Genomic DNA, 14,480 nt, shown 5'->3' on the forward strand with positions numbered 1-14,480 from the left:
GTGTGCACGGATGGGGTGGGGGCCCCATTAATTTCTTGCTTTGAGCCCCCAAGAACCCTTGCCCCGCCCCTGATCGCATGGTACATACCGTACAGACAAACACATTCACACTCACACTCATACGTACCTATGGGCAATTTAGAGTCTTCCATTATTTCAATTATTAGGTCTTTTTACGCTTTACTAGAAACAGTGGTTAACTTCTTTTTGCACTTTTGTGACATTTAAGAAGACTATTCATTGTCTGCGTGTTTACGATGGTGATGGTTTGAACCCGGAACAGACTATTTCTATCTTCACGATTTTCTTCAGATCAGACCGGAGCAGTCAGAATACTTTTGTCTTGTTGTTTTTATGTTTTAGAAACATGAACTTATTTTAACGCTTGTGAGACAGTTAAGAATAAATATAGATATGACCGTCAAACCATCTTTGCGTTACACCATGGTCTTTGGTCATTTTAACTATAGTTTAAGTGTTTAAATGATGTTGTGTTTCAATGTTAACAGAAATTGATTATTTGTACATTTGGATGACAGTTAAGTCTTTCTAGTTGCATTATTTCTGATGAAAATCTCTTTAGCATATGACATCATTGACATTAGGTGTTCCACAGGGGGCCTGTGCATGTGTGTATGTATGGGGGGGGGGGGGGGGTGGAGGATACCTTTAAAAACTGTCTGTAGCTCACTATGTATATTTACAGTTGTTTTCTAGTGCCAGTAATTCCTGTTTTGGGGGCATTTTAGGACATGTTGACATCAGGTGTCCTCAGGGTGGGGGGGACACAGCGTGTCTACAGCGTGTGCGTCCGTGGTCGAGGAGGGGGCGTGGCTCCAGCGTCTGTAATCGTGTTAACGCAGACGTTTGTGGACATGAGACAGCCCCCTAGGTGTCTCACTTCCTCGCTGTTTGTGGCTCTCCTTGCATGCTCGTCTGCAGGCTGACGTCAGCGGCGCGTTGATTCGCTCCGGCGAGACAAGGGAAGGAGTTTGTTGCGGGAGGCGGACAGAGAGAGAGGGAAAGCGGGTACTGTGAACTGTCTTTTATACTATTGCTCTGAGGACGCGCACTATCTCCCTCTTTTAGCACTGCTCTTGACACTCTCCGAGGACGCAGTAGCATAATCGTGCCAGTGAGCTAGGTGAGTACCTGCAAGCACTGTTTACTAGTATTAGTTGTATTTGGCTAATTTTACACCCTCACACGCACTTTCGCCTCTTTTTTTTAGGGATAGGGGGGTTGAGCGGGGGTGTCCCTGTGCAACCTTGTTAGACTTGTTGGACGCTGGAGAGATGTTGGAGTGCTTTAAAATGAATGAATTATTGTCATATTATGTTTTAAGTTAAATACATTGTTTGGGTAACTGAAACAGACTCACCATAGTTTCCCCCCCCCGTTGTTAGCGTGCACTTTTCAGTGTGTGTATTTTGACGCTTTAGTCTTCTCTTTAGCTTTAACAGCGTGTCATTCTTCTGATTGACAGCACGTCTAAATCATTTGAAAACATTTTTTGTTAAAGGTCTCTTTTGTTCGCGCTTTCTCCGTCCAGCCTTCATTCATTATTATGACTGACAGCACGTCTAAATGTCGTTTCGCGTCATTTTTACGCCGTTTTTCTAGATTTACGACGGAGTCCACCTGTGCGTGAATGAAGCCTACTTTTTTGGGAGTGTGCACACTCGTGGAATATTGAACGCGACTCTTGATCGCATCGATTTTTTTGGTGTATTTTTTGTGCTGAGACCCTTTAATTATTCCGCACTTTGATGCAAAAAAAGACCAGTTTTCGTTGTGTCTAGACGCACGCCGAACCGCTATATTATGGATAACCTAACGCGCTAAAAGGCACCATTTAGTGCGCAAACAGGGTGCAGAGAGCGCAACAAGCATTTACTGGGTGGTGGTGGTGGTGTGGGGCGTCGTAAATTGTGCAGCTATTGGCAAAGCTGTAATAAAGATAATGTCGCGAATGACCTCTGTTGACTGAGAGGCTGTCGTTTCATCATCACTACAGTCTCTTGCAGGTATTGCATTTCTTTAATAGCCACTATAGTGCAAACAAATGTCATTTTTATTGTGCATGGAAATTATGTGTTATGCATCATTTTATTGACATTGAGAGTTCATATAGATGTATAAACAAAGTAATGGCAGGCATTCTGAATCAACATGTTGCCATCATAACTTCCTCATCATTCATCATGAAGCCTTTTTTGGGGGAGTAGGGTGCTGCAGCATTGTGTCGCCTTCCTTTTTGGCTTTTTCCTCTCCCTGTCCAGCCATTTCTGGCCACTAGCACCCCCCACCCGAACCCCCTCCACCGGCACCCCTGTTGTCTGTGATGGGAATACTGAATAAGACAGGCTATTTAATTTCAGAGAAGGCCGCTTTGACTGTCTTTGTGAGCCACAGCTAACCGAATGAAGTGATGTGGTTTTTTTTTTCCTCCCGTTTTCACACATGACATATGTCGGCCTGATTGGTATGCAGGGCGTGCCGGTCAGACTGCTCACAAATTGTCTCCTTTCACTAAATCTACAGTCGGTGCTCATGACGTTTAGCATCCCTGCAGGATGTTTGCATAAAAAAAGCCAATGACTTCCTACTTGGAGAAATGTACGGTATCTCTCAGAAGAAAGTCATGGAGCGAGTGGATGTTACGTCTCCTGTTAAGCTCCTTCACCGGTCTTCCACTTGAGGATGCTCCACAACTTGGGCCGCACTCTAACACATTCACACGTGTCACCACTGAGGTGTGTTTGGGCCCCTTGTAATGTTGGAAAGCTCCGGTTTCCTGCCTCAGAATCTCATAGTACATATTGGAATGAACCACAATGAACCACAACTCTCCCCAGTGCTGCCAGCACTCGTGCAGCCTCAGAAATGCTTAACTGTTGCAAAGACATTATTTTGCCAAAAGACAGGAAGAAAATCACTAGTTTTGTTACTGCTACTGTCATTTTTCAAGTGTGTGTGTGTGTGTGTGTGTGTAATCATACCTGGCATGATAAAAAGTCAAGACAGTGAATGATATGCTACATTAGCCAATGACTCATTAAGAGAAAAAATGGAGACTGGTTGGCATCTATCTCCTCAATGAACCTCGGCTCCTCCAGTGTCAGCAGCTCTTTTGCATCCCCAGACTGTGACCCCACCACCATCATGCTTGTGCATTTTCAGTGAATAGTAACGCTATACAAGCAGTATATGCTACATTCTTTTGTATCAACTATGAATGTTATTTTATTCAGTTTTGGATGTAACACAACAACAGCCTAAGCTGTCTTTTTCCTTCTTCCAGGCTTCCTCTGGTCTCCAACAACAGCTAAAAACCCCCACTGTGAAGCGGGCAAGGCTAGCCTCATGAGTCGGCCTGGTGGACTTCCATCATGGATTTAACAAAGATGGGCATGATCCAGCTGCAGAACCCCAACCACCCAACGTCGCTCCTCCACAAGGCTAACCAGATGCGCCTTGCGGGTACGCTGTGTGACGTGGTCATCATGGTGGACAGCCAGGAGTTCCACGCCCACCGGACCGTGCTGGCGTGCACCAGCAAGATGTTTGAGATCCTCTTCCATCGCAGCAGCCAGCACTACACTTTGGACTTTCTCTCGCCAAAGACCTTTCAGCAGATTTTGGACTATGCTTACACTGCCACGCTCCAGGCCAAGGTGGAGGACCTGGACGACTTGTTGTACGCAGCAGAGATCCTGGAGATTGAGTATTTGGAGGAGCAATGCCTCAAGATCTTAGAGACCATCCAGTCGTCAGACGAGAATGACGTGGAGGTAGGCGTCAATGATGGCAGCACGGAGGACGACGATGAGCGCAAAGGCCACAATGGAGTCAAGATTTCCAAAAAGCATTCCATGGACAGTCTCTACCTGTCGGGTACAGAGCAAGTCTCCACCATGTCCAGTATGGTGGACCAGAGTCCCTCTGTCTCCACGTCGTTTGGAGTCTCCAGTCTGAGCCCCACCAAAGCCGCCGTGGACAGCCTGATGAGTATCGGCCAGTCCCTGCTCCAGCAAGGCTTTGGAGGCGACCATGTCAACGCCCACCACCTCATGAGCGAAATCAAGACAGAAATGATGCAGGTGGACATGGGCGGCAATGGCCATGAGAGCCCTCACAACATGGAGTCTGGTGGCTCCAGCAACGGCGAGAGAAGCGGGGAGGACAGGAACCGGGACGGACCGGGAACACCCACCAGGAGCAGCGTCATCACCAGTGCCCGTGAGCTCCATTACGTCCGCGACGACGGCATGGGTGACTCTCAGGCGGAAGTCAGCCAGATGGGTCTGGAAGCTATGGCCGGGATGGCAGAGAAACACCTGGCTTCACTCTACTCCCTTCCTGTCAATCATAAATCCGACGCCATCATGTCCATGCCGGTCTCCATGGCCTCCGCTCTCCCAATGTCGCCGGCTTTGGCCATGTCCATGGACTTCAGCGCCTACGGCGGACTCCTGCCTCAGAGCTTCATCCAGAGGGAGTTCTTCAGCAAGCTTGGCGAGCTGGCGGTGGGCATGAAACCCGACGGGAGGAACCAGCACGAGCGCTGCAATGTTTGCGGTGCGGAACTTCCAGATAACGAGGCTGTGGAGCAGCACAGGTAAGTTGACGTCTTACGTTGTCGGGATCCTTTTTCAGTATCTCCCGAGAGTTTCAAAATTTCCAAAGAATTTCAAAAACCTTATTTAAATTGTCAATTTACTTTCTTTACTGGCTTTCTCCAGCTTGTTTAAACTAACACTGCCTCAACTAGCAGCAAAGGAGCTCTTAAGTCTCACTAACTCAAATCTTAGTTGTTTTTGATGGGGGTTCTCGTACTGTGATCCCACCCTTTTAGAACTGTCCAGTTTTGTCCGACCATAAAGGACAGCTCTTGAATGTGGTGCCCTGCCCCCTTTCCCATTGCTGCACAAGAAGGAGAAGTGGGGGGTTGGGAGTTGATGGTCAGTCTAGGAAATGAGCGCCGGACTCTGGGACAAGTAGCTGATTCTGGGACATTAAAGGGGACCTATTATGCTTTTTCAACTTTTCTGACTTACGAATATAGTTACAATGTTGTATTCTCGTGTTAAACCATGCCAAAGTTTCAGATAATGAGGTTTGCACATTTGGAAGTAAGCCCTGCATACAGGGGAGTGGGGTTGCTAATAGCTGTTTCCCACCACAATTAGTGGCCACATTAGATGTACCGATGCTGTAGAAAACCAAACGCTAAAATGCTAAAACCACTTAGCTTAGAGTCTTGAAGTAACCTCTTTTTTCTTGAGAAACGTCAGACTGTCCAGTCTCTATTTCCGGATCGGATTCGGAATCCAACACATACGGCTGTATGTTAAAAGTCATTTTAAAAAGATACATCATCATGTATTATGAACCCCAACACCGCTAGCGGCGAGTGTGACCAACCACAGTGGAGTGGGCGTGCCTGCAGGTGGGCCGTGGGTGGACTAAATTAAAAGACCGTTTTTGCGGGAAAACACAAAATCCAAAGACATATAGCTGAATTGTACAGATTCTGGAAGAACTATAAAGCTTTGAGTGCAGGTTATCGTGTGTAGCTAATCTATAGGAGTCCACAACTCAATACAAAGGGCCGAAAAATGAGCATAATAGGCCCCTTTGAAAAAGATGGCCATGATCCAGCTATGGAACCTAAATGAGAGCTGGTATTCTTACGTGGTGCTGTGACTAATCGGTGCATTTTTCAGACTTGTTAGAGCCTGCCATTTGTTTCTTGGGTGCACTGTTAGAAATCCCTCAATTTTGCACGTGTAAGTAAATTTATGCTTTCATGACTAATGTGTCTTCTTCGGGTATTGCGGGCACTTTGTTTGGCGGTCCTTGAACTCACCATGTGTGATGCAGGTTGAGACTTATGTGTATGACTTTGTCAGACGCTGCACAGACAGGGGTGTATTTTCCATTGTTGCGTTCACCTCGTCCTTATGTTAAAGATGTGCATAAATGCACAGAGGTGAGATTTAATAACGCTAGCTCTGTGCTGCTGTGCATTTTGGCTTTGTGCATAACCTCATGCTATATGTGCTCATGTCCATTTGGCTCAGTAGTAAGCCTCGGATGGAATTCATGTCTTATTCCTATTCTGTTCCTCTTGTTTTAAATTAGTAGCCTATGTGTGCAGCTGAAAAGTAAGATGATTTTTTAATATAATGTCATAATACAGAGTACTTAATAATATATTAAAGTTATTTTCTTGTGTGGTTTATGTTCTTTAAGTGTGCATGAGTAGGGGGTAAATGGCTTCCAGTATGCAACTGTGAAAAGTTTGAGAACCACTGCATTTGAGTCTTTGGTGCCCTACCCCCTTTCCCATAGCTGCTCAAGAAGGGGGTGATGGTGAGAGGGTGGCAGTTGATGGTCAGCCCAGGAAATGAGCACTGGACCCTGGACAAGGAGGTAGTTCCCGGACATTTCAATCAGCAGCATTCTATAAGACCTGAAAAAGATCCAGCTAGAATCTATCCACAGGATTTTGCTGCATTCACTGTCACTCATTCACTTTCCTTGAAGGCTGCCCCCAGTAATGTTTGCGTGAATCAGTGGTTAAAGTTCACTTCAGGATTTGAACCCTGCCACCTTTCTAATTGAGCCGGAATGCTCATACCTGGAATGATTCCCTCGCTTAGAAAGAGCTTGGTCCTTAGGATTCCGGCAGCTTTTATCTCGGCAAAAGATGAGCCAATTCCTTAAACTCGTCCACGTGGCCTTGAAGTTCCACAGCAATGAAATTCAGAGCGGCTTTTCATCACTTTCTACCTGAGGCACTGTTTTGGAGAGTATTTAAACAGCTTTTCAAAACGCCCTACAAATGTAGTCCGGGCGCGTAAAAAAAAAAAAGGACAGACGGCGCCGTCTTGAGAGTAGCTTGCCGTGTGAAATGGTTGCCTGCGTTTCATGAGGAATTTCATCAATTCGCACCGAGCTGGGAAATCTGGTATCAAAGGAGATTTCCAAACTGTTTCATGCATTGATCTTGCAGCCTTACACTGCAGCATACTAATGGGTTAATTTAGGCGAGTGATACGCCGATATGACACCGTTTATTATCTCGCATTGTCCTCCTGATGTGTCGGAATCACATGCTTCCAAAGGTCTGCTATGTGATGCCAAAGAACCGAGTTGTGTCGCCGTTTGACTAGTTATGCTTTATTTGCCCGCCGCCGCTACCACTGTGTCAGGGCCACCACTGCCGCCATAGCAGCAAACACACACACAAAAAAAAGATGGCAGAGTTTATTTGGTGCAGGCAGGTCAAGTCAAACATGAGTGTGATTGTTTCCAGATGTGCCCCAGGTCACTAGTGTGAGCTGAGGTGATACGTGCGCCTTCTATGTCCAAATGAATGCTCCCATTTCCTGTTGAAATTTAGCTGCCACTCTATTTAAATCTCACGCACTCTGGATTATATCAGTAAGCTAAACAAAAACAGCCATTTGTCACATATTGTGACTGGCTGTGCAGGAGGTAGTATATGTATAAATACATAATGGATTCCATTGACCAATAGATGTCTATGGTGTATCGTCACTGTCAGATAATTGTGTCTGTCACAATTTTTATTTTATTTTTTTGGAAGGGCACAATGCAAGTAATTTATCAGTGAAGTATTTACTTAAAAATAAAAAAAACACCACGCAGAACAATTTGTGAAAAGTGAATTTTCCTCTGAACATCTGTGACTGAAGGATTATTTCCAAGTTGTAAATTTAAAAAATGCCTTTTTTTGTTAAACTGATGCGACTTGTAATGATGGGTAGCAAGGTTAGAACGGCATGTCTGGACAAATATCAACTCCATCCAAACATTCTAGTATAACGTTGAAAGTGGCATCATTTGTATTTTAGCAGCAAATTTAGCCACACAGTGTCTGACCTGCAACACTTGTCAACACATTTTGACTTTTCTGACTGGCAGATGTGTGGTCTAAAGCCGAAGTACATAATAACTATTACTCATGTCGTCATTTTGTTAAGTAAAAATTGTCCAATGTGGAGATGACAGGTTTTCATCGTTTGTAATTGTCGTTGATCTGTAGTGAGTTCTTGCTTTGACATTCCAGTCAGTCTGCCACTGAGAAATGAATCAATAAACAGACAAGAGCAATTTATTGGGCAAATAAATGTGTGATGCTGCGCCGTAAAAGAAAAAAATGTCCTTGTGTTTATCATTCCTCTGATCACTGCTTCTCATGCAAATGATCGACCCTGGTTGTAATGTGCGGGGCAGCACAGGTGAGCGTCTCTCTGCTCGAAAGCAATCAGTGCTGTAACTTCTCCCAGCCGTTTTGGGAGATGAGATGAGGATTTTCCCTCTCCTCTTTTTTGTTTGCTCCCGCCGTTCCTATTATTGCTTATTTGGCTCAGCAGTGGTGGGAATAATCATCCCGGTATTAAACGGCTGCACTCTCACTGCTTTGGCTGTTCATTACTTTTGCGACAGCGGCGGCACTCGCTCTTCCGTTTCCCGTCCTTCTGCTTGGAGGACGCTCTAATAAACCTGGAGCTCCAGGTGTTTAAACAGCGGGCCGCAGGCTCTTATCTGTGCATATCAGAGTGGGGTGCCAATAACCTCCCCTGGCATCCTCCTCTGTAAACTGTAGATTGAGTGCAGATAGATAGGCGTGCAGTTTGCAGCAGGTGATAACATTGTATGCACACGCGTGCTGTTCATGTCCAAGGCCAGAGGACGGTGGTTGGTTTCTTCCGCACACATACAGACTCCTGTGTGCCTTGGACGCTACCAACCAGTGACCACGTCCTATCTATCTCTGCTGTGCTTCTAGATGGTCATTTCTGACAACCAAGTTTGGACTTTTGGGTGCAGAAGGAAGAGGGATGCTTACCTCGCAACGGTGATCAATGATCAAAGTGAGCTGCCTGAAACTTGAACCCTATTTGGTCGACCGCAAACGTTCACCAACAACCCTAATTTGGGTAAGCGCTAGAAAGGCACCTGTTGCCAAGATCTGAAACTCAAGCTACCCATAAGTAGAATAATAATCATTAGACCGCCAAGCGGAAACACTCGGGATCCAACACCAAAATGTTCTTCCTTTCCCAATGTCCGACCACCCCATCCAGGTGCTGTGGCGTTTGCCGCCTCTGCTGCCTCGCGCTGCAGAGCCAGCTTGGCCCCAATAGAGACCATACCAGTTGAACCATAAAGATTTACACTGGCTATCTCTGTCTGAACTCAGACCTGCGCTTAGTCCTCACTGTCAGGGTAGGAGATGTATCGATTAGGGGCTTTACACGGGGAGGGGCTGCATCGTGTCAAAGCCAAGACACTCAAACATCAAGGCTCCTGATGCTGAGTCCGACGGATGCTCTTTTGGAATTGGAGGAAAAACCTTGTGGCTAAAGCAATGATCTAATCAGCAGGCTGATTAGATCACCTCTCCTCCTGAGATAAGCGTGGAAGGAGGTGCTTGTGCAATAAAAGTTAGCAGCTTGACTCGCTGCGACCAGCTGCTGCTTCCGCCATCTCTGCTGACGGGCTGTGTCGAGGGCCCCCCCCCATCTTTTGTCTCTGCGGGGGCATTGTGGTCTGGAGGGAGGGATAAGGATCGCATACTGTACAGTGAATATTGGCCTCCTGTATGTGTCCATTTTGCTCTAATTAGAGTGAGTTATCAGGTGACATGCAAATGTGTTCTGTGCCTTTTACATCCTGATTGGTATCGCCAAGCGCCTGAAGCTCTGGACACTTTTGGCACCGAAAAGGAAGCCGCTTTCTTTTTTTTTTTTTTTTTTTTAACAGTATCAAGCTTTCACTTTTAGAAAAACAGCCTTGAAGATGAATGGATTTTACTTAAGAGTTCAGAGAACGCTCTGGGTTCTAATCCCATCGATATCCCATTAGCATCCCCTCTCCAGGTCCCTGCCACATAAAAGGAAACGTGCCGGTTCCCCCCCCCCCCCTCTGATTCTGTCACTCTGGCAGACCATAGAGAGGATGGTCACAATGAGCCAGAGGGCCGATCCAAGTGTGCTCACAAATGTGTGTGTGTGTGTTTGGAGTGCATGTGGAAAAAAAAATCTACTGCCGCCACCTTGGAGGGCCCCCAGCCTCCCTGGGAAGTATCAAATCGGAGGCCCGCGCAGCCTGCGCTGAGAGAGCTCCTAATTAGCCTCTTTGTTGCTACTTGAATGCTTTGCCAGCGATTGGCAAAGGGGCCCCAGCGGAGTGATAGTGGCACGCTAAGAAGCTAGTCATAAAAATTAGCCCCATTCTCTGCATCGTCACCTGTTACAAAAGAGCGCTCAGGTACTGAAAGTGAGGCGAGTGCAAGCTTGTAACCCACCGCACTCATGGACCAGCCGGGCGGCAAATGTACACTAAATTAGCCGTCACTGTTAGCTGCATCACGAGAGTAACGCCAACTAGAGTAAATTCAAATTTCTAAATATTGTAAAGATTCCAGCGGGCCAGAAAAATCTCATCCTGGAATTGTAATTTTTGACCAACCACAACAAATGCTAACTGTACATAAAGGTAAGCATGCATCTTCCGTTTTCACACAAAAATATGTATACTGTACATGACCCTAGTTTTAATTGGCCCGTGGATTCATTAAAAAAATATAATTATACAAGGAAACTTGTATAATAAACTTGTGGGAAAAAACCTGCAGCATAACTGGAAAAATCAGCAGTGATTTTAGAAAGAAAAAATAATTAAAACAAACAAGTTGTAAATTTTATGAGAATAACATAACATGATAAAATAAAAGTAAAATAAAATAAAAATATTTTATTATAGGAATAAAGGTTTACTATGTTTTTTAAGTTGTAATATTATGAGAACCAAAATAACAAGTAAAATATTTTGAGAAGCAAGTCATAATTACCAGAAGAAAATTTACAAGATAGCTGAAACACAAAGAAAAAGAGCTGTAGAAAGTCAAAATTTTAAACTCATAATATATAAGGAAAAATCATGTAATTCTAGTAACAAAGTTGAAAATGATTGAAATATTAAATAACAAAATTGTAGGTTTTCGAAGGAGAAACAAACCATTTGGAATTTTTGGAAATTTGGGTTGGAGAAAAAGTTTTAATATGAACATTTACAAAGACTATTTAAGATGAAACATAGAAAATACAACATAGAGCCAAGAGTGAAGTTCATACTAATAATACGCTTCACCTTTAGCACAAAGCTGAGATGCACTTTTTTCTTGTTATGTGTAGAACTTCTACACGTGTTGCTTTGCAAAATATCAAAGTGGCTTTTGCATCCTTTCATTTTTAGTGTGTGGCCCTCAGTAGAAAAAAATTGGACAACTCTGCAATAAACTAATGTGTCACAAAGCAGACCTCTTAAAAAAAAAAAAAAAAGTCCTGACATGCGATGACTGTCAAGGCGACTCAGAGATGTAGCCCCCAAACCGACTGATCCTAAGCCGTGCTGTAATCCAAGAGGGATCAGTTGGGTAAATCATGGCATGAAGCTTAAAACCATAATTGATTTATGTATTTGCTGACCGAAGACACCCGGAGAGAGATTAAGCGCAAGGAGGGAGGGAGCTGATGATGGCACAGGTCCTCCTCCACAGTCGTGCTAGCCAGCTGTGGGGGAGGGTGTGTGTGTGTGTATGGAACAAATGCTATGTTAAATAGCTGGAAGTGGTTTGTAACTTGCAATTTTTATCTTATCATAGGTTGCACCTGGGATTTTATCTTACCATCAGTCCTTCCAAATATATCTCAATAATATATTTTATAGTCATCAAATTTCATCAAGGAACAATGGGCTGAAATAGGCTTTTGGTTTGTAATTTGGAAGAGATTCATCAGTCTGACCCTAATTGACTTTGTAATAGCAACCACCATCAGATCAGTCGCTTAGTTTTCAATATTGTAGTCTGCGAGTGTCCTCCCTTGACACTTGATGGATCCTGTCTCCCCGCGCTCTTTGCCCGTCTTGGCTGTCAGGCATGTTCAAGGTCTCCCTTGACCGCATCCAGATTGTTTTGTGTTTGTCTGTTTGTCCCTGGGCAACCAAAAGGCAAGAGTGGAATAGTAAAAAAAAAAAAAACCCATTCCATTTTGTGGACTGATCACTGAAGCCGGTGGCTGTGGCATGTCATGACTCAAACAGCATCATTTCTGTCACCGCTGTCTCGCCACCGACCTTACAAATGATGCTGTATACTTGCCACCGTATGCCATTAAGCGTACTCCCCCCTCCGAGTCCGCTGTCGCAGTTTCCCTCCCTGCTTTCACCTTTGGGAAAGAAATAGCAGATTTCAGTGGCAGTCCCACTGATGGTTTTATTCTTTTTTTTCCCCCTCAGCGCTGGACTGAGGCTTCCCTTAGCAGGTGGGTGCTTATCGGCCACGTCTGCACCCCTTATCTCCGGCCCTCAGCTTCCTGCATCCTCTCACTTGCATGCCTTACAGCGAGGATATATTTCACTTAGCCTCTGACCTCAAACCTCCTCTCTCTCTCTCTCGCACCCTGTCTTCTGGCCTCCTTTGCGCTGTGCACTCACTTAAAGGCGCTGGGTCGCCGGCGGACACGACCAGCCTGGGAAGACATTGCAGCACCTGTGCCTCAAAAATCAGCCTCCAACATCACTGAATCGAAGACATCCATCATTTTGAAGATTATATTCTGGAGTAAAAGGAAATAATAATAGCTGGTTGAATCATTTATTTTCATTGTACTATATAAGTGCCTGAGCACACGGGTTCAAGGGCCCTCTTGAATTTACCGTTTCTTCTCGTTTTTATTCACATTCTAGCAAGTAAATCACTTTATTTCAGCAAGTAACATACTCCCAAACCCACCAAACTTTGCAAACGACTGTATTCTGGTTAACATCCCTCCCACCAAACCCCACTCAATAATCAATGATTATCAATCAAAAATAAAAGATAAATAAATATCAGCCCCCTAATTGTGAACAACTTCTTCAGTTTCCTTAGTCAGGTGGGCTTTGTGAACAAGCCATCAGCCCAGAGTCATTACCACACCATGCAACATCTCCACATAACCAGTTGCCGTGTGACACCCCTGCACAATCTAAAACTCCATTGTTCCACTGAAGATACCATAAAGCCCTAAAAACACCTCCAACAACTATTTACATAACTATTTACTGTATATAAACCAAAGTACTGCGACATTGTTATTGTAGCAGCTGACACTCCAAGACAATGTGATGGGACACCAATTTGCACTGAGTAGGAAACCAGAACAAGCATGAGAAAAACTATGAATGGACAACCAAATGATCTGTATAGTATTACATCACATTCCATGTTTTAGTTATAGACGGCTAGATGGACTTTGTGATATCATGTACCATCTGCTCCATGTGTCATAACTGATGAATATCATGGGGACTTACTTTTTTGACTTGCTGTTATTTGGTACTATGTAGACTTTAGCCCCGCCCCCGCATTCTCGCCTCCCTTTTTTGCTCCCACGTTCCGCCTGGGGACAAAGGCTAAAGTGTCTGTCGGACGGGGTTGCAATGCTGGTTTGGAGGGGGTTGACCCCCTTGGAGAACCTGACAGAGACCCATTTTTTTTTCTCTTACTAATCCCCCATTCTGAGCGGGCTCAGTGGGGAGAGAGCTGCCCTGTTGCCTTAACGCCCGTGACAGGCTCCATTGTCAGCATCAGGGTTCTGTTACTGTAGACTGGATGCAGGGGTCTCAGAACCACATCACCATTAATAACCTGCACCCTGTTATTTACAGTACGGCTTTTCATTGGTGCTGCTGAAACAGGAGCCCTTCCTGGATCTGGAGAGTCCGAGGAGGGGGTTTGGCACTAGAAGGGGATGACCACTGTTTGTGTTCAGTCAGGCCTCCGGTATGGGGTCAAAGAGCACCGTGGTGGGGGCGGCCGGGGTTACAGAACTGACTTTTTGTCCATGTTGGCGGGGGAAGTCTACACATGCACAATAAACTGCACTTTAAATTAAAAAAAACTTGCATTTCCAGCAGACAGAGAGTGTACATGGTGGGTGTAAAAATGGGTGTAAAAATCACCAAACTAGAATGGCTGCTGAAGGACATGAAGGAAGATGACTAAAACTTAATGAGTCCTTGAAAAGATTTTAGAGCAACTGTTGCAATTGCTCGTCAAAGGTGTTGCTTGAAGACATGTTGAAGGTCTGAGATCATGAATGGGATCGGATGATAGATATTTAAGTTCATTTATAATTTACATTCCTGCCCAGTTCCTATTTTGTTTTTTGGTGCTCAGCAGGGGTTACCGAACAGTGGAGGGGAGTTCACACATGCACCGTAAACTACTGAATAGCTTAAAAACTAAAAACCGCCAATCAGAGAGCAGTTTAAAAATGCAGGATAAAAATGCACAAATGAGATTGGTTGGGTGTAAAAGTAAACGTCCAGTGATTGCGCCTCAAAGACACTGCTTCAACCTGTTCAACCTGCGATTGGATTGCGGCTTTCATCTG

General features: G+C 44.8%; 1 protein-coding gene across 2 annotated transcripts in view; it reads left to right on the plus strand.

The window, feature by feature from the left end:
• The first annotated feature begins 884 nt into the window (after positions 1 to 884).
• Positions 885 to 14,480, plus strand: part of zbtb16a (zinc finger and BTB domain containing 16a) — a 137,340-nt gene continuing 123,744 nt past the window's right edge. Inside the window, exons 1-2 of one of the 2 annotated variants that reach the window (XM_058078539.1) lie at positions 885 to 1,144; positions 3,305 to 4,621. In XM_058078539.1, coding sequence (XP_057934522.1) covers positions 3,393 to 4,621 — 1,229 coding nt within the window. In that variant the 5' untranslated portion in view covers positions 885 to 1,144; positions 3,305 to 3,392. Of the gene's footprint in view, positions 1,145 to 1,463; positions 2,028 to 3,304; positions 4,622 to 14,480 lie in introns of those variants that run through there. The other variant, XM_058078540.1, reaches the window with a different exon arrangement.

Source organism: Doryrhamphus excisus, chromosome 7 (assembly GCF_030265055.1).
Source record: "Doryrhamphus excisus isolate RoL2022-K1 chromosome 7, RoL_Dexc_1.0, whole genome shotgun sequence".
NCBI lineage: Eukaryota > Metazoa > Chordata > Actinopteri > Syngnathiformes > Syngnathidae > Doryrhamphus > Doryrhamphus excisus.